The 23,714-nt window shown below is 40.3% G+C and overlaps 1 protein-coding gene across 2 annotated transcripts in view; it reads right to left on the bottom strand.

The window, feature by feature from the left end:
* Positions 1 to 1,999: 1,999 nt before the first annotated feature.
* GALNTL6 (polypeptide N-acetylgalactosaminyltransferase like 6) overlaps positions 2,000 to 23,714 on the bottom strand; it is a 420,375-nt gene continuing 398,660 nt past the window's right edge. The window contains exons 10-12 of one of the 2 annotated variants that reach the window (XM_042871381.1): positions 13,670 to 13,786; positions 7,756 to 7,905; positions 2,000 to 2,340 (exon numbers count right to left, since the gene is read on the bottom strand). In XM_042871381.1, the coding sequence (XP_042727315.1) occupies positions 2,173 to 2,340; positions 7,756 to 7,905; positions 13,670 to 13,786 (435 nt within the window). In that variant the 3' untranslated portion in view covers positions 2,000 to 2,172. Of the gene's footprint in view, positions 2,341 to 6,816; positions 7,906 to 13,669; positions 13,787 to 23,714 lie in introns of those variants that run through there. The other variant, XM_042871380.1, reaches the window with a different exon arrangement.

Raw genomic sequence — 23,714 nt, 5'->3', positions numbered from 1 at the left:
AAATTCTCATTTCTCACGTTCAGGCTGCAAATAAATGATGATGCTACAAGAACTGTATCTGTGAAGGCTGGCAGCCTTCAGTGCCCAGACTGCTTCTGTGTACTGACATCAACCTAAATATCCCCACGCATTAGTCTTTCTGCTTCTGTCCTTCAGTGCAGCATAATTAAATTAAAACAGTACCTAAGAAAATTCTTTTGCTTTAAAATCATAAAATGATGCCTATAGTTGTTTTTCTTAAATTAAAAGGCCTCTTCACTAACTTGCAGCAATTACTCAGTGTATGGATGCATCCAAGTGCATGCATCCTAAATGCTTCAGCATCTCATTCCCTTTCTAAAAAGTTCCTATAACCAACAATTTTAGGTTAACACAATTTTTAATCTGCAACTACAGGTGCTGTCATAAAATAGTGTACACTACCTGGTATGAGAAACATCCTTCGGATACAATCAACATTCTTTGAGCCTAAATAGAGAGTAAGGAGCAATAAACAAAACACATTTGCCCTTCTGCCTCAAAACATGATAGCTTATACAGCAGTATTTTGGCTAGTCAGCCATTTCTCCAGCAGTCAGACTGAGCAACTTAATTCCTTATGATATTTTTGGAAGCCGACGGCACTGTTACAGCCACCTCTGGGGAATTTCATCTATCCACATTTATGGTGCTTTTGTCTGTAAGGGCCTTTCAAACAAAAGCAGTCCACATACTCATTTGATGCACATATACACATGCTCTCACCTTGAAAAATCCCAAACCTGTTAGTTATGTCCACATATTAGCATTAATTGATTCTTTCTGAGAAGAGCCATAGGCTTTTCAAACAAGTTTTAGCGGCCTCACATGACAACAGCTCGATGGGTGTGAGGGACACCACGTGCCATAATGCCCATCAGTGTGAAAGTCTGTCTGAATCTGAATTGTATCTGTGCCTAAAGCACCAAGATACAGCCACGTGTAACTTGTTTCATTCCTCCTTTCCTCTACCATGAGATCTGCAGTACCATTCACTTGACAGCTTCGGTTCATGTGATCTCCATCACAGATTTCATCAAGAACTCTGAAACCACCCAACTCGCTTCATGTCAAATTTTCTCTCCACTTATATCTGACAAGAACACCACATGATTTCTGCAAGATCTTTTAAGCTGCACTACAGAGAAACAGTGCTTTTTTAGGTGATGGCAGCGTACCAATGTTAATTTGACTAACCTAGTTCAGCATGCAGTATGCAATTATTTCCTGCTCTCATGATGATTTTTTTCAACCTATTTTTAACTTAATGTACACTTTGGTAAGGATTCTACCTTAGGAAAGATAGCTAGTCCACATGCCTTCTATTATGTTGCAGCTGCTTTTACATTTGTCACTGAAAGAACAATCTCACCATGTGTGACAACGGGATTTGAATCACAACTGCTAAATATACCACGTATAGAAATTTGATTGCTTTATGATTTTGCTTTTTTTTTTTTTTTTTCCCAACTGAAGGGAGAAATGTGAGGGCAAAACCTTACAGTTTATTTCATGCTTCACTACAGTGTAATTCTAGACCCTAAGATTTCTACCATTCCTATTTTGGTAATGAATGGAATGTAGAAGGGAGGTATTTAAAATTAATTGCAGCAGTTCTGAGGGTTAAACCTGCTTAACCCGACCTTTTATAATGAGAATATCAACAGAGCATATATCTTGTCTAGGGAGTGCTGGGACATCATTATTCTTCCAACAGCATGTTTAGTTCTAAAACCTGGGATTTCTTCAGGTTCCTGTAGCCGTCATGCACACCATACACCCGTCCCAAATCACAGCGTCTGTTCTGAACTACTCACTACAGCAGGATTAGACCTGAGAAACTCTAGAGTTTTGTTTTACTTTATTAACTTGGAGTACTTTCAAACAGTTTTTAAACAAAATTTTCCCTTGACCAGCAAGGGAATTTTCAGCCTGAAGTTCTCAGCAGCATCCGGTGAGGCTCCTAGCCAAGTTCTTCAGATACTGTACATCCTCAAGGACAGCCTGCTGGCTCTTGCTGGGGCATTTTCTTAATCCTTAGAGCAGACTTCCTGGATCTAGGAAATTTAATTCCTGACTCCTTCGACCCAGATGCTGGCGAAAACGTAGTCTGCAGGCTGTGTGTAACTGGGTGTGTTCATTTTTTAATTTTCCCTAGGAACTGGCCTTGCTGTTAAATTTTTCTAAAACAGTCATATTAATATGTTCAAAAACCCACTGTTGAGTTTCAGATAAAGGATCACATCTGTTCATGAAAATCTTCTTTTCAGATGGGTTGCAATCTATGCAGCTGCTGCTTACCGGATGGAACAAAGTTTTGTCCTACAGAAATGAGAAAAAAACAGAATTAAGTAGCAAACGCCAAGTAATTGGAAGCGTTCTCATTTTACTGAACATGGATTAACACAGTCGTATCTGAAATAATTTTGTATGCTCAGTGTGATAACCTTGTGCAACAACTACAGCTTAATTTAGAAACTTGTAGAGAATCCAGCACCTTCGTTCCTTCTGTTATTGTCCTTCAAAAAATCGAGGATTCAGGAAAGAATGAGACGACATCACCTTCTCTTTAGCTAATAACCATGTAATATAATGAAAAAAGAGAATGCCTTTCTTTACATACCGTGTGCTTCCCTAGCCTCCAATTAAATGTCTGAACCCAATTTTTTTTTTGAGAGGGGAGGTTGTTTTTCACAGTTTCTACTGTGCTGCTGGGTGAGAGGATCTGTAAAGATTTGTCTGAGAAATGGCTATTCTTTGACTCGATGAAGAAGTAAGTAACAATATTAATTGAAGTGCTGTGCTGGACAGACACATAACTGATGATCTCAGTTCTCACCCCATAAAACGCAGATTTTGCCTGCAGCTTTGTAAGACAAGCCACTGAAATACTCGAGTTCTACTCCTAAGAAGGAAATTCTAATGCTGTTTTTAGATCTCTATGGAGATCTTGGGAGGATAAACGCGGATTAAGTTGTTTTAAATAGGATATTCATGGTTTTTAGTTTTATTCATTTTATTTCACACACACACCAAAAAAAAATAAAAATGGAATGAATTTTACATCATCCCACTGTGAATCTTTGGTAAAGCAGAAAGTACCAAGATGAGCAACAGGCATTTGTGGGTAGGCTAGTTTCAGTGTGTAGGCAAGTGGCCAAGAGATAGACATGGGAGTGATTAGATGGCTTGAAAGTTTCCAGTGGCTATATAATGCATTTACTGTATCTGTGGAAATAAACTTCTGATGACTCTCAGTAAACAACATCCAGGCCCTTCCCCTCCTTGCCAAACAAGCTCTGCCAGCTAATTCAGGATGTGCCTGTTTGCCCAGTTTGTAAGAAGGAATAAAAAAAGCTACTTGTCAAATCGCAACCTATTATAAACTCGCCAAAGTGCTCTGGGTGCTGAGCAACAATCATACAGAAACATCTTTAACAAAAATACCCCACCCTTCAGAAATAAAGTTATGAAGACAAAACTAAATATAACGTAATAATAGAAGTTATTTTGAAGCGAGGAAAGTTGTTTTTTTTTTTTTTTAATTAAGAAAGAGAAAATTGATTGTGGGATGTGTGAAACACTGGTAAAGCACTACTTTTATTTTTTATTTTTTAATATTTAGTATATGCCACAGAGAGCAAATTCAAAAGTGTAGCGCTGTGCTCTACTGAAGGGTGATGGTGTTCTACCTGCCTTTCAAAAAAACTGGCTTTCACCCCAACTCTTCACCCTAAATGCACGCACCCACAAGAGAGTAATTCTGAGTGATGTGTTCAAAGCCTGCTAAAGGAATCAGCTTTGTACGGATAGGGAGACCAGAGGCCCTGCTCTGCTCTGTACAGGGAGCAGCTTGTGAACACCGGCAACATGCATGTGGGGCTGTCACATTCTATATAGCAGGAGACCCTACCAGAGCTCCCAAGAACCCATGGGATGTACCATGGCTGCCCACCTGCTGTGGGGCCCTGTGGAAAGGGGACAGCTGGTTTTTCTCATGTTGTAGCTTGGGAAGGGCTCAGCCAAGCTACTGCAGAGCTAAAGCTGGAATGCTAGAAGCTTTAACACAGTAGCTGGTACAAGAAGAGAGGAAGCTGCTTGCTCCCAGTACAAAATGCATGCTATGAGAACACACCAGCCTTCACAAAAGAGCCCACGGTCTGTCTTCTCACAGAAAAATCCAGGGGATGCAGTACTTGAATGAAGCATTGTTGGTGCTTCTCTCAGCTGGTCTGGTTATTAGGAGAGAAGAGCATTTCTTAAGGAGAGGGACACAGTTACTGTGGGAAAACTTCTGGCTGCCTTAGCTATGTATAATGGCCTATTAATTTATCATCTCCAGCTTACACTGACCTAAGGTCAAAGCCTGCAGTTCTTATGGAACTCAATAAAAACAGGCTGAGGACTTCAATGGGTGACAGTTGCATGCACCCCAGAGAAGAACTTTCTGAGGGAAATATATAAATTCCTCCTTACACCAAGCCACAAGGACCCTTCTGGAGACTTTTCAAGCATCTGAAAAGAGCAGAGTGATTCTTTTTTTCTTCTGCATAAAGGCAAGTCTGAATACTATTTGCAGAAGGAGAAACTTCTCCATAAGATAATGGTTCTCGACAGTTCAGGGGATTGGTAATGAGACACAGAGCCTTTCATTTCTTCTAGGTCACTGCCATATCTATGGCCAAGGTCAACAGCAACTGGAAGTCATTATCAACCAGTGGCTGCAGTAGTTTATCTGAAATTAGTCGGTAGCCACAGTGCAGTTTCAGTAGGACAGATGTCCATATGACAAAAACCACTATCACAATGACATGTCTTTCATTGTCTGAGGGGATAATCTATGGACTCAGAAGGTAAAGAGTGAATTTTTACAGTTTGTCCCTGAAGCTGTCAGGAGAGTGTGAACAAACGACCCTATTCAGGGCACAGGTTTAGACGTTGCCAGTCTAGCTTCTATCATAGTCACTATGCTTAGAGTAGAATTATAGTATAATGAAATTGATTTTGCACAATTATAACCATTATTTTTTAAAGACCTACTAAATCAGCCCTCTCTTGAATACATGTGCTCAACAGATGAGACTAGGGCACATAAATTTAATCGTACTTTATCAGAACCAATGTATTACCTACCACTCCAGAGTGACACTATGCTGAAAAATAGGGGCATATTGCTTCACTGGGAGGAATGGAAATCTGTATCCACTGTTGATCTTTGGCTCTGACATGCTTAGAAATCATAAACACAGTCAAGGAAATGGCTTTCTCTTGGAAAGCTGTTATTCTCCAATATCTCTACTACTTTTAGCATTTTCCCATTGCTCTCAGAATTGATTTCAAAGCCCCATTATGGCATCAACGCTTTTTTCCCCTATTATTAAACTCATTTCCTTTTTCTAACCCACAGTGTTGTTCACAATATTATTTGGATTCAGTCTACTTTATCATTTTTACAGAGATTTCTTAAATGCAGACTTGGCTGTTTTATTACAGATGCCAAGTTTGAACTGGTCCTAAAAGTACTGATTACTCACTATCATAGACATACTAGAATTTTAAACACTTACTCAGAGCTTGAGGATACAAATAATCTTGAAAAGAGAAATTAGCATAACCTATTAAAAAAACCTATTATCTTCTAGTTTTATATGACATTATATGAGAGTGTGATATGACAGTACAGTAAGAAATGCTTTCTGTTCAGCATCTTATAAGACACTGACCAAACTCATTTTTCCTACAACACTGATAAGATGGACACATGACCATTAGAAAGCTACAGCTTCTGTAAATGGTGCAAAGAACACAGCTGCTGATCTGCTCTTTGTTTCCTAAAAGCAAGCATTTCTTGCTGAACCACAATCTGTGACTGGTTTACTCAGAGTGCAATTTTAGTTGCATACCGTCCTCTTAGTAAAGAGCTCTGCTGTAGCTGCAATTAAACTGATAGAAGCATCTTTTTGCTGTATGGTTTTCTTGTCTTTGGGAAACAGTATAAATCCTATTTCCAGGATGCTCTTAAAACTAAGTAAGGATTATAACAGGCTTTTTTTTTGGTACAGCTGTTCCACCACAAATTTCTACAGCAAATCTAACTCAATGAAACAAAACGTACTTAGTGGGCAGCCAAATTAAAACTAAGCCTAAGCAGTAATAATAATAATGAGCATATTTTCACTGTTCCAACACTTGTTTTTTTCAATTTGAAGTTTCATAGTTCAGCAGTAAGTGCTCATGCAAACTGATCAGCTTGCTGTCAGGTTACTATTACAGCTAGAACTGTGACAGTACTTTCATCATCACAAAATGTTGTGGTGCCTTTTGTAGAGATGAAAATGCCTGCCTTGTGTTGAGAATTTTTATATGAGCCCTGCCAACCTTCTGGAAATAAAAAATGAAGCTGTGCAGAGGATTTAATAGAACTCACGTTGTGCATTTTTTTTTTCCTTCAAATGTCATTTCTTTGGGTTATCTGCTGCATTCTGTCCACATCAAAGGTGATGAGCCATATAGAGGGCAGCTCCAGATCTGCGTTTTCCTTATGAACCAGCTACATTAGGCACCAATGAAGTGCTAGGGGTATGAAAGCTTCTTTCGTGTGGCTTGGGCGATCAAAAAGATAAATTGGAAGTGTTCTGAAGCAAGAAGGGATTATAATGACATTATAAAGCCATATATGCAGCAACACAGCCACGACTATTTATGTCCTCTAAAGAGCCAGCTCACACTTTTTAACCTCACTACGAGTAGAATCTGAAGGAGAACATATTTCGAGAAAATTCTGTGATACATCTTGGATTGCAACATAAATATGGTTAAAAAATGGCACAGGCTAACAAGCAGGTACTCAAAATACTTGGGGAAAAGCTACTTTTAATAGTTCTGAACTATTTTCCTGCTTATAACTCTAATCTAGAAAGTACTATAGAGGCTTACTTAACATGGTCCAATTCCTGCCACCTAGGTCACAGCATAAGCAATGTAGGGGACAAGGCACAGTGGTTTTAGAAAATCAAAGGATGCATAAGAAGAAGTACTCAATTCATCACAGAAATGGATGTCCTTACCCTGCATGGAATAGTTTATTAGCAATTGTTTAATCAAGGCAACTTTCTGATTAATCATTCTTTAAAAAACCTGGTAGCATTACCAGGACTTTTTATATCCCAAATGAGGCACTCTCATTTCCTAGCTTGACCTCCTGTTCTAGTGATTGCTCAAAATGGGCAGAACTTGGCAGATCAAAGTAGTGTCTGAGCTGCTTATCTTTAATTTATAAACTCCCAATGTCTTCAGGCTTACAGCAAGTGCTTTTAATGTTGGTTTGGGGTTTTTTTGAGGTAGACATTCCTGCCACTTGTAAAAATGTAGTAAAATAGTAATATTTAACTCTTGAGCAGCATTTCTTCTTTCTGTCATGTCAGATGCAAATATTTTCAATAGTGCCTCACTTAAAATGACACCAGAATCTTCAAATGCCAGAATGATATAACACCTTTCAGACACTCAACATGGACACACTGAGCTGGATCAGATCCACTTCCATTTAAATTTGACACAAGTAGCTGAATACTCAATGAGAACACACTCCAGAGAATTTACTACAAAATTAAATTGGAATAAAACAGACTGGATTTTAAAAAGCAACTTCTCTGAAGGGAAAATACAAGTCTGCACTAGACTGAGTATAGGCTCAAGACAGTCTGAATCTCTGAAATGACCCAGAGTGACTCCGACCTTCCTATAGCTCCAGTGCTGGTTCCCCTTCATCCCATGACAGTCATACAGTGTGACAGGGCTACTGTGTGAGATGGCATCGAAGCAGAACTTCCTGGTGTGAAGTGGCTCCCCAGGACGGATGTCTTCTCTCCATCCGAAGGTGAACAGCTAGAAAAACAGTCAGACAACGCAGTAGTTCATTACTAGTGGAAAACATTTCAAAAACAACATACACTAAATGATTTGTCTTCTTGCTGAGAAACCTGTGAGCTACAGGCAGCCTGTTAAAGCCGTTTTTCTGGCTGCCTGAGAGGAATTGTGGAGGCTCACAGTTAACAGAGGAATCCTTCTCAATCATGCACCAGCTGTCTGAAATTATGCTGTGACACTGCAGTTGTTCAATCATAAGAGAAAGGCGACAGGTCTGAAAATACCAAATTTAAAGATACAGAATGCATTTTCCTTTCTATGGGCCAATCCTTGTAGAAAACAGGTTGCAGCTTGTACATTGCTGCCTACAAGCTCTGCTGAGAGCTGTGATGCTTTTTTTTTTTCCTTTATATTTAATTTAATTCCTCTTTTTTTTTTTTTTTTTTTTTTTTTCCCCATGTCAATGCTATTCCATGGCTTTCTGCTTGACTCTCTCAGTATAGACTGAAGCATAACACTGAGAAAGCTCTCTTTAAATGATCAAACTTTGCTACTGGAAATCATTTAGCTGTAACATTTCATGCAGAACTGCACGCAGGCTCATTATCTGAATAGCACTTCTACTCTATGCTGTTGTTAGCCTGCCTCCAGCACCTCAGCCACTGCACCCCAGGCAGCTCTGTTTCTCACCTGGCACCCTGCTCGACTGTGTCCATTTGCTGATATCGGAACCACTGTCTACAAATGCAAACTAAAGCTGAGTGTGATGGGAGTCTGATTTGGTATACTCCTGCTGTGCTTCTTAGATTCCGAACCTTTCACTGTGACAGCTATCTTCTCCCTGTGGTCTACCTACAAGAGGCATCTTTCAAAAATGCTACATCTTCAGCACTGTACCACACTCCATAATACCGCTATTGAGAGGCACTATTGCTTCCCATGGCCTGCAGGCACAGAATATAAGTATATATCTGAATATTTGCTGTTTTTCTCATGTCTCATTGTAAGCCCTTGTTCTGTCTGTGAGCATCTGTCATTCCCTATTTATTTCTGGTTTTCCAGTCAGCATTTTCTCAGTCTTCCCCCGTGCCCTGCTTATTTCTTCTTTTCCCCAGAGTGCCTTTTACATTTATCTGCTGTAAAATGCAATGGACAACTTTAACTACATTTTCAAACCAAATAGTTGCTTTTTAAAAGGTTAAGTCTTTCTCCATTTATCTTTATGTTTCCTGGAAGCAGCATCACACACTCCCTGCAAAACAGCTTATTTTACAACCAAACTCAGAGGTAAGATTTGATATATGAAAAAGCTACAATGTCGCTTCTGCAAAAACAGAGAAGTTTGAGATGGTTTGCCTCTGAAGGAAAAAAAAGCAAAAGCAATTTCCTTTCTTTTGCTTTACTTTTCTGCAGCCAAGTAATAAACTTGGAGCTCAAAGTGATGAATAACGTACCTGGAGAAATGGTGTGGAACAGTGATTTTGCAATATTCTCAATCTCATGACTACTTTGCAAGATATCCTTTTGCAACACCTTTATCATCTTCCTCAGCAACTAACTCTCCAAATTTTTCATTCTGTGCATTACTGGTGAGCTGAGGGGCCATTTCTGTTGCTGCCTGGACCTTGTCCTGAGGACCACTGCCACACTGAATGCATCAGTATACCTGAAAGAGCTAAAGCTTGCTTTTAAATCAGATCAGACTGATCCAGGGTATCCTTTTGCCTTTCCCACTCCTGTGTGGTTTCCATTTGAAACCACTGTGTTCCATTTGAAAGTCAAGACTCTTGACTTGATACCAGATAGGGTGCTTTTTTTTTTTAAGTTTCCTTCCACTGAAAATCACAATCTGTGTAATAGTAGATCTCACTGATTAGATGGCACAGATTCCTCCCCCTCCTTCTTAGGCTGCTGTTTTGTAAAACAGTTGCATTTAAAAATCAAGTATGTTCTTCGTAGTGATACAGTTACAAAATAAGTCTTGTAGGGGCAGAAACCAGTTTTTAGGACTAAGAGTGGAATTAAAAATAACTAATTGGAAAAAAAATCATACTTTTCTATACATCCAACTGATACTAAGATGTACAGATAATACTAAAACTTGCAGGTAAGATTTGAAGGTTGACATCCTTCCAACCTCCCCACTCTATGATATCCTCCATAACATGGCAAGTTCTGTCTACTTCAACACTAAACCTGGCCGATGTAAAAATGATCTTTCCTCTATATAATGCATAGCAATGCTACATGTTAGTAGCTGTGGTCCTGACCCCAAAAGGCTCTGCTTTGCCAGTATTTAATGCTTTGTATATTCCTTTGGATGTTAGGAACCAGCAGAGCCTGACTTCATGAGAAATGGATGAACCCAAATAAAGTAGTACATTTCATTTGCTCTCATTCATTCCCAGATATGAAACAAAGCTGCACAGAGATTTCCAAATACATTAGAATCAGGCAGCTGGCTTTCTCTTCACTTGAGGTCTCCAGGGCTGTTGTTTCCTACTGAGTCCAAGACATTTTCTGTCCTTCTGGCTTCTTCCTTCCTTTCTCTTATTCTCCTACCAGACCCCCATCCTCTGAGTTTGCAACCAAGTAACCCTTTGGCCTGCATGTTTCAGCTTTTGATGAGGCATGGCCCTCTCATAGGACTACTTGGAAAAAGACAGCTTTTCAGCTGCCTTATCTTTTAAGAACAACTTAATTTCTAACTGGCACTAGGCCTGAAAAATGAATGCCAGATGCAGCCACTGGTTTGGGACTGTTTGCAGGACAAAGGCCCTTTTGAGACCATTAGTGCTCTCCAGCTTGACAACTTTATTCATTTACTCACTGCCTGTCTGGATCCCACTGTCAGTGGGCACTGTGCTCAGGCCACAGCACAAGATTGAAGCAGACATGTGTCCAACACAAAGCCAGCGTCATATTTGTGAGCTAGACTTTGACTTGAGTTACATCTCTGAGCAGAAAAGAAAGAGCTGGGCAGGATGCACAGTTACAGTCTGGGCTGAGCTGGAGATGATGCCTGCCCACTTAATCCCTGGCCAGACTGGAGGACTTCAGAAGACGAAGAAGATTTTTACCATCACATCCTTGGCTGCTGTTTGATCTGCTTCATTTGCACCTGTTTCTGAGAAACAGAAATTAGCTCTGGCAAGAGAGGTGGAAGAAAGCCAAGATGCACCTCACTCGTGCCTTTTTTTTTTGTTCTGAAGAAGTTCCCAGAGAGTTCATCTTTTTTTCCACCAGAAAATCTGCAAGTGGCCCATTGTCCTACTGTTAGTTTTTACAGCCCTGAGGTAGAAAGTCTTCTTCTCAGGGGCTGCTAAGAGGCTGGCAAGATTACACAAATCAAGTAGCACAGTGGGTCATCTCTGTCTAGTGGTATCATCAACACTAGCACCTACTGCTTTCCTCATATCACATTTTTCTGAAGAATTCTCTGTTAATTTAGACCAGAATTTACAAGATCTGCTCAATGTCAGGCCACACTACTTGGAATATGATAATAAAATGCTCAATATTTTCATTAACTCTTTGGTGTCTACCAGCATGTGGAGAAATCATATTAGTAACATGGCTGGAGTAGTGGAAAAGCAAGCGTTCACACCACTGCACACCATTACTCCATGGAGGAAAACATTGGAAGAGGCAAAGGGAAAGGATGTTACTTCATTTCTGGAAAAAATCCAAGCCCTGCATCACTAAAATGTTTTGCTCTACTGAAGTTAAGAATTTCTTTTCTACTGGAAAACTGAATTTTTTCCTCTGGATGATTTGCCCATGCTGTAATTCCTTTTGGGACAGAAACTCTGAGTTCCATCCAAGTCTGCTATCTAGTTTGCTTCATCTTGAAGTTTGAGATTCTGCTTTAAAATCTGCACCTTGTACAGACTGATCCTTGAAACCTATCAGCCAGATGACTGTGTTCTGTACTTGGAGTATGAACACTTGAGTAAAATTTGCTTTGTATTGTTTCTAAACTAACCCATAAGCCAATGAATTATAATGAAATGATAGAACCTTCAAGATTATGAACATAAAATGTTACCCTGTGATACAGTAACAGACATTAGTCCAATCATCATTTTTCTACATCTTCTACTTTCTAGCTCTAGCAAATAAGGTCCCCTTCTAGGAGAAAGTGAAATCATGTTACTCTAAATTTGTTCAAAAGATTCTTCAGAGTTTCTTGTGCAAGTTCTAAGCTTTACACTGACAGGAAAATAGGCTAAGGGCAGCCGTGCTCTGCTCAATTGTAAGAGCAGCTTTTGAATGTGCTGCAGTGTCTGGGAGAAAGAAAACCCTCACAACCTGCAGCACACCACAAACACAACGGAATCAAAACAACCTCCGTTTTGCCAACAGAAAACAGACTATTTTGAGGGTTAAACAGTATCTATCTATACTCCAAAGCAACAGTAAGATGATTTTTTTTTAAAGCGATTCTTTTTCGCCCTCGGTCCGATCCCGTTTCAAGCCTTGAGAAGCTCTCAGAGCCGCCCACTCTTCACCTTCCCCGGCCCGGTTGTGCTCAGCTTGTCCAGAGCTGCCCTCTGCCGCCTCTTTTCCGAATTACACTCTTAACACAGCAGCGCTTGGACAAGTGTGCGACAATTACTGAGCTGCTCAGCAAAAACGAATTCAGTGACCTAGCTTGGGTTTTGGTAGTCCCAATCCCACACAGCCGCACCACAGTGCTCAGAGGAACGTCCCCTCGCTGTGCTCTGAACACTCCTCGTCCCCAAGGCTCCCCCCTAGCCCCATGGAAACAACTGCTTTCATAAACAAAGCTTAATTCCACGTATCTATCTCAGCATCCTATCGCCGTGCTTTATCTCTGTTAGCTACATGAAGAAGTCTTCTTTCAGCAGCTTCCTTCCCCTTGTGTTGGCACTTATCTAAATTGTGATCATTTTTAGCTCTTCAGTTTCGTTCACTTTCACACCTTCCCCTGCATTTCTGACTGTCCTTAGAGGAGGAATTTTTGACCTCAGCACTTCATGTATTCCTCAGAACTCCTCCTTCCCAAGCTTTTAATATCTTCAAAAATGCCATACTTGACAGTCAATTTTTTCTCCTTATCCTTGTGGGTTTTTCTCTAATCTGAGTCCGCTGCTGTGCAGAAGGCATGTTCATTAAAATTGTTACTAAATGGCCAGGTTGTACTTTCCATCCTGATTCTCAGGAACGTTGGCCAGAGCTAATTAGTCACAGTCTCTTTCCTATGCTACTCACAATCACAGCAAGTACAAATGAGAGCTCTTTTCCCCCCACTCTCCTGAGAAGTTATGTTTTTCTTCCTAACCAACCTAGATTAAAGCATTTTTGAGCCTTTATCATCCCTCATGTTTGTGAAACCCATTCTGGCTTTCACACTATTTATCTTGCTTATAGATCATATTAAAATACAACCACTTACTGTGTTTGCAGAGATGAAAGCAAAAAAGGAAACAATCAATAGATGCCCAGGTAGTATTTAAAATATTTTCAGTGAAGTGAACTGAACTCAATATGTTGTCATGACATACTGAGATAGAACTGGGGACCCAAAAGCTCTTTGAGAACTAGATTTCCTTTTAGAACTTTAAAAGGATATGGCAAAGTTCTGAGGTTAGTTTAAAAAGAATACTTTTAAGAAGCTGTTAAGGTCAGCAATCATTCAAAAATAATTTCTACATTTAGCTTTACCTTAAGTAAAGGAAGAAACTTCACATAAATGTTCAGAAGCTGGAAAAAAGAACCACTATTTTGCACTGCTTTTTTCTTTTAGCTGTTACAATACCTGTTCATGTGACCACGTCCGTTCTGAGCCATCCTTCACACAAATGTCTAGCCTCAGTTCAGTCCCTGTGGCTCCATGTTTGCTGTCCACACAGAGATTGGCTGCCACATTTCGAATCTGTAAGGTCAAGCATCAACATTTCACACCAAACCAGGCTGCAGAGCAGAGCCATCAAGATTATGGGGTTATGAATTTAGCCGTAGAAACTGAGGGGCTTGAGATCCAGTTGCACAGAACTGGTTTCTACAGGGTATAACACCAGGTCTTGGAGTGATCTCTTCTTTTGAACAGCTTCAGAAGCAGCAGAGTTAGAAATACTCTGCTTAACAAATGAAAGGTAGGCCTGTATGAAATAGCCTCATGCAAAGAAACTAAGAGAAAAAAGGTGTGAAAGGTTCAAAGCTGAGTCTGGTGGTTTTTTTCACCTCCTACTGAACCAAGTGAGATAAAGGACACAATTTCCAAATGAGACTCTCACAGGCTTCAAAGCAATACTGCTCTGAACACTCTGTCCCAGTGCTTGTTCTTCCTCTAACAGTAATGTCAATGTAGGTAAAGTCAGACAGCACTTTTCAAAATGCATAAAATTAGAGAGTACTTATGATGCCCACCCACAGAGGTTCCTCATGCTGTCTGTATGCTTCTGCAAACAAACTGCAGTGGGACTTATTCTTAAAAGGAGGCTGAAGCAACTGAGTAATAACCTGTGACTATCAGTCACACCATTTATGCACCACTGCTCCTAAGGAGGTATTTCTAGAGGACTGGATTGAAAATGCATAGGCTGCCTTCTACTACTAAAGAGAGAAAAATGCCGTATTTATTTTGAAATATCACGTACGTTTCCCCTTGAACACCTTGGCTGGGCTGCTTAAAAATGCTTCAGACACTGCCAAAGCAAAGAGGATTTCTTAAACTTTCCATTTCAACGAGATGCACAGACAGTAAGTAACCAAAGCCTATGCACATTCGTTATTCATTTGGCTGCACTTCAAGTGCCGTGTTCAGTTTTGGGCCTCTCATTACAAGAAAGACAACACGGCCCTGGAGCACATCCAGAGAAGGGCAACAAAACTGTGAGGGGTCAGGAGCACAAGTCTTACTGGGAACAGCCGAAGGAGCTGGGATTGTTTAGTCTGGAGAAGAGAACGCTCGGGGAGACCTTATTGCTCCTACAAATCCTTCAAAGGAGGTTGTGGCAAGGTGGGGTCAACTTCTGCTCCCACATAACTAGTGATGGGACAAGAGGGAATGGCCTCCAGTTGTGCTAGGGGATGTTCAGGTTGGATATTCAGAAAAATTTCTTCTCTGAAAGAGTGGTAGGCATTGGATTGGGCTGCCCAGGGATGTGGTGAGGTCATCGACCCTGGAGGTATTAAAAGAAAGTTTAGATGTGATACTAAGGAACATGGTTTAGTGGGAAATACTGGTGGTAGGTGGATGGCTGGACTAGATTATCTTGGAGGTCTTCTCCAATCTTAACGATTCTATGATTCATGAAGCTGTATACAGATTCTGGATGTGCAATAGACAGAAGGGAGGTGCACATTTTTGACATTCCTGCAACTACTTAGATCCTTATTTAAAAAAAAGAAAAGCTAGATGCTGAACAGAGCTGAGGAGAGATTTGCAATTTTCAATGGAAATATTTTTTTTTTAAACCAGTCATCATTGCCATATTGTATTAGACAAACATAAATATTGCTACTCTTAAATATGGCTTACCTCACAGAAAAGATAAACAAAACCAAAACAGGATGGAAGACATCTCATCACAGAAAAGAACAGAGTACAACAGGGGTAAGCCTTGTGCTTGTAGTACACATAGGAGAACTGCTTTGCTCTTTTTTATTATTATTTTGGAGAACTGGAATTTAGTCTATTCATCATGTTCAGAGAAAGATTTAGACAGATGGGAAAACAACAGGAACTGGAGGGAAAAAACAACCACCACCACATTACCTCCAGGAAAAGCTTTAGGAACTGCATTTGCTTAGCCTAGAAAGGAGCAGATTGAGCAAGCAATGTGAGCAGCAGTTTGAGCTTAAGAATTCTGAGCCTTCACCAGTGCTCACAGGCATGTTCTTTCAAAACACTGACAAGCATAGTTCTAGGGCATTCTTTCTTATTTCAGTGCAATAAAATTGCTGCTAACCTGCCAGTACATACAGACAGATGCAGAAACCCAGCACTGAGCCCCACAGTAGAGTCACGTTAACTGAAAAAAGGATGAAAGGTAATAAGTCCTCAGTAACTCTCCCTTCATTTTCATATCATCCATCAGAAGATGGAGATAAGAACAATGGGTAGAAAAGACCTATTTTTTTTAATCTATTTTTTCTTACGTGAAAAAATTTCTCCAAGGATTATTTGGACTCAGATCTCTAAAATGAAAGAAAATACACTCCACATCTAATGAGTGCTCATTGGATTAAAAGGCTGACATAATTTTGCCTAGATGACATTTCTCCATCCTGCTCTCATTCATTTTGATGTTGTGGTAAATGTATTCTAAGCATTTCTGGAAGGCTTTGAGCCAAAGCTACATTTAGGATATTCACTACTGGAATCCACTGCTTTTTTATTTCCTCTGTTCTTCCCTCTGCTCCTGAAAGGTTTTCTCAAGTTAGTTTTTGTTCTGGTTTGTTGCAGCCCACATGTTAATTCATCTTTTTGTTTTGTTTTATCCACCTTTTCAGCTGCAGAGGGGCAGTGGCTTGTTTCTCATTTTCTTTTTGTATTACAGGCATTTCAGTAAAGTCTGTGCTTTTGTTCTCTGGCATTCCTGTGCGGCGTTGGCAGAAACTAGAAACTGAATTGTGCCATCAAACTGCTGCCAGAACCATGGGGAATGTTCTGCTGAACACCAGCACTACGTTACCTACAAATCCCCTAAGATCCCTTCACAGAACAAGGAAGGAGAGCAGGATTGCAGCAAAGAGATGCTGTATTTTCACGTTTACATCAGTACGCATTTGAACTGCTTTGTCTCCAGTCACACCGCACAACGGATGTCAAATGTTTATGTTACAACTAGAAACATAGCTAGCACTCCTAATAGACTCCCATTTCCAACATTTGTAGCTGGGCAATTGTGGAGACATTTCATCTCTCATGTAGTTCTTAAAATATTATCCGAACACAGACACTGGGATGATGCTACTAAGAAAAGATTGTAGCCCTATCTTCTTATGGAGAGCAATTCATGTGTTCAAGCAGATTCTAAAGGGCTCGTAGTCTCTCTATTCTACAGGGAAGGGGTAAGGCCAAAGGTATAGAGAGTCTTTCAGTGCTGCACCTATGTTTGGGAAATAAAGACTTACCAAGTGAGAGACATTTCTGCTGTTGTAACATCCAATTTCTGCTTTTTAAATGAGGTAACAAGCCATTAGGAGAAAGGGCTGCTTAAGTGTAGATACAGTCCTTGGGGTTTATGAAAGAGAGTTAGACATTAAAACTACAGCTTCTTTTCTCAACATTAAAAAAAAAAAAGATGTTCATGAAGAGTAGTAAAAGCCTGGAAAAAGCTCAACTACACTATAAAAGTAGAAAGGAGAATACATTAAACAGGAGCTGGGGCACTATAGGACAAAAGCTCTTTGAACCTAGGCTTTATGTTTGAAGAAGATATTTAAAGTTGTTGATGAATATTTCTACATTAACTTTTAGGGAAAAGAACAAAGGACTTACATACAAAAATATTTTTGGCAGATGTTGTCAGTATGGCCATCCACACTTGATTATTAGTTCCTGTTAAAGTATTTCATTTTAAACTCAGGGTTTGCTTGCTTTCTTAAAGTATTGGTGTTTTTCAGAGACGCACAGAGAAACTTCTCTATATTTACACACAGCAGAATATACTGTCTCCTAGATAACGTGACTGAGACAGAATTGTTTTTTTCAGAGTGCCTGGTATGACACTATGCTTTTGTTCTAGGAGAAAAAAAATGTTGATAGCACACCATGTTTATACTTATTGCTAAGCAGTGTTGTTCAGAAAAAAAGGCTGTTCCAGTTTCTCAACCTGTATTAATGAAGGGCTGGGAGGAGTATCAGGAAAAGCAACAGCAAACAACCAGTTCTAAATAACCCAAAAAAGGGTGATAGTTAAAGAAAGATTTGCTTACCCATCCCAAAGAACAGGGCTTGTTGAATACTCCAAAATGAGAGATATCCAGATAGAGACCCTTCCTTTGTGACAGCCAGCCCTTAAATGAAACCTAGAGAGGGGTGGAACCTGGTGAAATGCTTTCACCTGTGCTTCCAGGGCTGGTTCTGTCCCTTCACTAGCTGCTCAATGATTGGCTCAGACTGTGACTTAGTAATTCCCATACAAAGGGACAGAATCAGGACAGATGATTTAAACTGGCCAAGGGGATATCCCATGCTATATGACATCAAGCAGAAAGAGAGTTTTGAAGGGGGTGGGAGTTCATCTCACTCTCTTCCACTGCTTGAGACAGGAGCAGGGCATTGACTGGGGAGTAGTGAGCAATTCATAAAATCATAGAATGGTTTGGGTTGTAAGGGACCCTTAAGATCATCTAGTTCCAACTCCTCTGACGTATGCAGGAACAGTTCCCTCTAGACCAGGTTGCTCAAAGCCCCATCCAGCCTGGCCTTGAGTGCTTCCAGGGAGGGGGCAACCAGTATCTCTCTGGGCATCCTGTTACAGTGCATCACTGCCCCCACAGTAAAGAATTTCCTTCCTATACTTAGTGTAAATCTATTCTCTTCCAGTTTAAATCCATTTCTCTTCATTCATTGCTACATGACCTTATAAAAAGTCTCTTCCCAGCTTTCCTGTAGGCCCCCTCCAGGTACTGGAAAGCTGCTGTAAGGTCCCCCTGAAGCCTTCTCTTCTCCAGGCTGAAGAGCTCCAACTCTCAGCCTTGCACCCTCCTTGTAGGGGAGGTGCTCCAACCCTCTCATCATCCTCATGGCTCTTCTCTGGACCTGCTCCAAAAGCTCCACGTCTCTCTTGTGTTGGGGGCTTGAGAACTGGACTCTAGCTGGGGTCTCACAAGAGCAGACTTGAAAGGCAGAATCACCTTCCTCAACCATTACGCTTTTCTTGATGCAACCCAAGATACAGTTGGCTTTCTGACTGCAAAATCATATTGCTTATGCTGAGATTTTCATTAACTGATGCCCTCAAATCCTTTTCCTCAGAGTTGCTCTCAAGACATTCTCTGCACAGCCTGTGTTTGTGCTTGGGATGGGCTGGGCCCACCTCTCAAGCCTGTCCAGGTCCCTCTGGATAGCATATCTTCCCTCTTGCGAGACAAGTGCACTACTCAGCTTGGTCTTATCTGCAAACTTGTGAGGTTGCACTCAATCACACTGTCCATGTTGCCTACAAAGACGTAGGACAGAACTGGTCTCGGCACTTATCCCCAAGGAATGCCACTCATCACCAGTCTCTACTTGAACAAAGAGCCATTGACTGCAACTCTGAGTGTGACAATCCAGCCAATCCCTTATTCAGTGAGTGGTCCATCCATCAAATCAATTTTTCTCCAATTTGGTGATCAGGATATCACGTGGGATGACTTAAAAAAAAAAAAAAAAGTCTAGGTAGGTGATGTCAGTTGCTCTTCCTTTATCTACTGATGCTGTAACTCCATCATAAAAGGTCACCAAGTTTGTTAGGCATAATTTGCCCCCGGTGAAGTTATGTTGGTAACCACTAATCACCCCAATTTGATTTTTCATGTGCTTTAGTAACGCCTTCAGGAAGATCTGCTGTGCGATCTTGCCAGGCACAGCAGTGAGACTGACCTGTCTCACTGTCCCTGGATCATCTTCTTTTCCCTTCTTGAAAAATGGGGATTATGCTTCCGCTTTTCCAGTCAGTGAGAACTTCACTAGATTGCCATGACCTTACAAATATGGTGGATAGCAGCTTGGCAACTTCATTCACCAGTTTCCTCAGAACACGTGGAAGAACCTTGTTGGGTCCCATGGACTTGTGCAGCTTCAGGTTCTTTAGACGGTCTTGAACCTGATCTTCACTTACAGCAGACACATCCTCCTTCTCCCAGTTCTTACCTTAGCATTCGGTAGCTTGGGTGGTGTGGCTAGAGCCCTTGCCAGTGAAGGCCAAGGCAAAGAAATCATTGAGCACCTCAGCTTTCTCCATATCCATTGTGACCAGGCCTCCAGTCTCCTTCTGGAGAGAGCCCACATCTTCCCTGGCCTTCTTTTTATTGCTGCTATATCTGTATAATTTCTTCTCATTCTCCTTTATGTCTGGTTAGATTTTATCCAGCTTCTTTGTAGACCTCCCAGGTAACTCATTCTTGCTTTGACTCCTATAGACTTGCATCTTGCACTTCATGCATAACTTGCTATATACATTCATATATAAATATACATTGTCCTAACTGTTATCCTTTTCTATATCTTAATAAATTGTTTTATCTCAGCCCATGAGTTCTATATTTTTTTTTCCTCTTGATTCTCTCCTCCATTTCACTGGGAGTGGGGGGGGAGAGCAAGCAAGTGACTGCATGTCAAATGACTGCATGCATGCTGAATCACCAGCCAGATTAAACCATAACATTTGACCTACACTAAATTGACATTAGAGTTTTGCAGAAAGTCAGGAGTTACGTGATTTCATCTCCATGAGAGAGGCAGATTAAGATGGTCTGACTTCTTACACTGAAGAATGTAATAGTTCCTGCAAGGTTTGCCCTTGAGAGTACAGGTGACGCTCTGCCTGCCTTGCAGCCCCACTGTAAGCCTGCGTCACCTCAGCCTTGAGGAAGGCAGGGGTTGAGTCACTCCTGGTAGCATGAGGGTCAGCTGTGTGTTCAATGTGCCCTAACTAGACGCACCAAAACCAAAAATGGTGAAGCAGAGCAATCTAAAGTTGTCTTAAAATAATGAAGGAGGAGATGAAACTGCGGCCATCCTCACAGTGCCCAGTACAATGCAACAACATGAGAGGAACCTTGATGTTATCAGCCCATATAAACACTTTTCTTGTATCTGACTCAATGCTGAAAATCAGAAAGTATCTGCAGCTCTTGGAAGACATTAACAACATCCATTTAAGTTGCTTTATTTGTCTGAGCAGCACTTAAAGATGATTTTAGTACATGCTTACATTCTCAGATAACCCTAGGGCCATCAATGTTTACAGATCAAATGAGAAGAAATGAGCCACCTTTCCTGCCAACAGATACATGGCAATTTTAAATGGATTTATCATTTGTGTGAGCCATAAAAAGGAAAAGCTGAAGTTGAAAGAAGTCACGCACTGCTAAAGACCTCTCTGAAGAAGTAGGACTCAGCTGTGCTGCATGACAGTGATCTTGACAGAAGAACTGTGAGAAACACAGCTGTGTGGCACTTGTTCTGTGTGCGATGGGGGAATAGCTGGTACAATGCCCATGTGACACTTGGTGGACTGGTACTGACTCATTAAGACTATGAAAGTGAGACTTTAAAACCAAAAATAATCAGAGATTAGTGCATTCTTACATTTTAAACCCTTTTCAAATATACTATTTGATTTAACTTCATGCATGACATTTTCAAGCCATGGCTGTAAAACAATTCTATAAAATCCATGAGGTCTGGACTGAAAAAGTGAGTATTTTCAGGTCCTATAGCTCAGAACTGCTGCAGTGACTGAACTGCTGCAGTGACTGACTTGCTTTGTATTAAATCATCAAATAAGAAGTTTATGCAACAACAAATGAAACCAAGCTTAAATATTTCCCTTTCGACTCAGTAAAACAAAACAATCTTTTCATATCACCCTGACAATAGGATTAGTAAAGTCTAAAACAAATTACAATGGCTGACAGTATACGATTGATTTACTGTAAAATATGTTTCCAAAGATACTGTTGGAAGCTGTGCAACACACTTGCAGTGGCTTGTAGATTTAGGAGTACTTCCTAAGAAAACATTTAATGTACAAATCTCACCTAATGCAGCTATTGTTCTTAACTTCCTTCAGCAGGATTTCCAATACACATTACAAATAAATTATTGCACCTTTGAAAGAGAATGGAATGGTTATTACTGTTTTTCAGCTGGTAGCACACTTTCCAACATATTTTTAAGAAACAAAATCTAATTTAAAATTTGCCTTGTTTTTCCCCATGGTGGGAGAGAAAACAGTACAGTAATCTTATCCAAAGAATTGATGATCACTAACCTTAACCTGTCTGGATTCATCATTGCACTGCCATGCTGCACATATTTCAGATGTTAGAAGGCAGAGCAAAATATAAAATGAAAGATACACCCTGCCAACTACAAAGGACAAAAGGCACAAACAAGAACAAGAGATAAGGTTGTGTTGAGGGTAGTGGAGACAACTAGTTCTTTTTCTCAGATTTACTTCTTCTCTGTTGTGAATAGGTTTTGAGAGATTTAGGTATCGGATTTTAAGTAAGAGAGTTTGCAGAAAGAGAGGAGTTACACATAGGTTGTTTACCAGATGTCTGACTTTACACCACATAGCTTCTACTATCTGTGCATCAAAATACTAGAGCACAGGAATGCCTGAGACGTCTTGTTTATTCTTCTTCAGACTGATATAAAGTCTTCCCAAGCACAAGCAGAGAGAATACTAAATGGCAGTCAGCCTTGGCATAGACTTCTAGTGTGTTTAGTCAGCAAGGTTTCTAGAACTGCTTGATTCTTACAAAACAGTAACACACGTCTGTGTTTCTGACTGTTTCTAGTTATGGCAGCCATTGACCTCCAAGTTTAAGTTCTTACCAAGAGTCAACAGATTAATTAAAGCTTCACAGGAATGTGATAGTCCCAGGGAAAAATAGAGTGGTAGGACTGGAACTTCTCTTTTACGTCAGAGAGAAACTATATTTGAGAGGAAACAAAGCCTTCAGTCTTCGTTTCCTTACTAAGAACTCAGTAAGTACTTTGAAGGTACAGATTAGTTACCACTGCTATGATGTACAATTTACTATCATGAACTCATGCTTTTATGCAAGGAATGCATCAATAATGATGTGAGCAGAATTAATATCTGAATCCCAATTTCTTCTACTTAAATCCTGTCACTGAGAGAAGAACTGTTTGGCTGTCTATAGAAGTTATAGATCTCATGATCACAGTCCTTGAAGAATGCACATGTATGCATGTGGAAGACCATGAAAGTGGACATAGAAGTAATGACAACTCTGATCAAGCCTGGCTTATACTGAGCATCTCCAGTAAAATGAGAAAGAACTCAGCACAGATATTCTTACACTGTTTAAACAGCAGCAAAATACAGGAGGAAAGTCCTTCTTATAAATCTTAACAGATCAAGAGGAAAAAGCTGCATATGCATCACCTTCAAGATGCAATGAATCAGCAGCAGCTTCTAGGAGTAAAAGGCCACTGAGACTTCCAGTACAGCTATGGAAGTCATTTCCTGCCCCTGCACTCTTTGTGTTTTCATTTTACCTACACAAAACAAACTGCCAAAAGAGGGTTTGCCATGTCTCTGCTCTTCAGAGAAGTCTGTAGGCAGACCTTAGAGTATGGTTGGAGAGTTCCATGAGGCTATTTGTTTGCTCACTGCTCAATGGATGCTCAGATGCTAGCTTCCCTTTCCTCTCCTTTCCCTTCCCTTTGCCCCAAAAGATGCATTCCATTTGTCTGCTTGTGGAATCTACAAAATGCAGACCACAAGTTCAGCAAAATTTGTCTTTTTAAGAGAAATGCAGCAAGGCTCCACTTTTCATATTCACATATATGATCAAAACAGACCTAACATAACTGCACCTGCACAGTGATCCTGGTGAACTGTAAGCCTAGGAGGAGGCATATGAGCAGATTTGCAAAAATACAGTATTGACTTCAGACCTCCTTTTTGCTAATGAGACTCTAAAATCAAGTTGTGATATGCAATAATAAGTGCTATATATTCTTTTCCATGTTCTTGTTCTCAATGGGCATGTATCTTATGGCCTGTACACACTAAATTGTAATGAGTTATAAAATGGACAGCAACAGCCCTAAGACATGACAGTTCCTTGTTTTAATAGCTAATTTCAGGATGAACTCCTTAATA

Source organism: Lagopus leucura, unplaced genomic scaffold (assembly GCF_019238085.1).
Source record: "Lagopus leucura isolate 7727_CA_CO unplaced genomic scaffold, USGS_WTPT01 Super-Scaffold_100004, whole genome shotgun sequence".
NCBI classification, from domain to species: Eukaryota; Metazoa; Chordata; class Aves; order Galliformes; family Phasianidae; genus Lagopus; species Lagopus leucura.
Note: the sequence above shows the minus strand (reverse complement) of the source record. Positions and strands in the feature narration are given on the sequence as shown.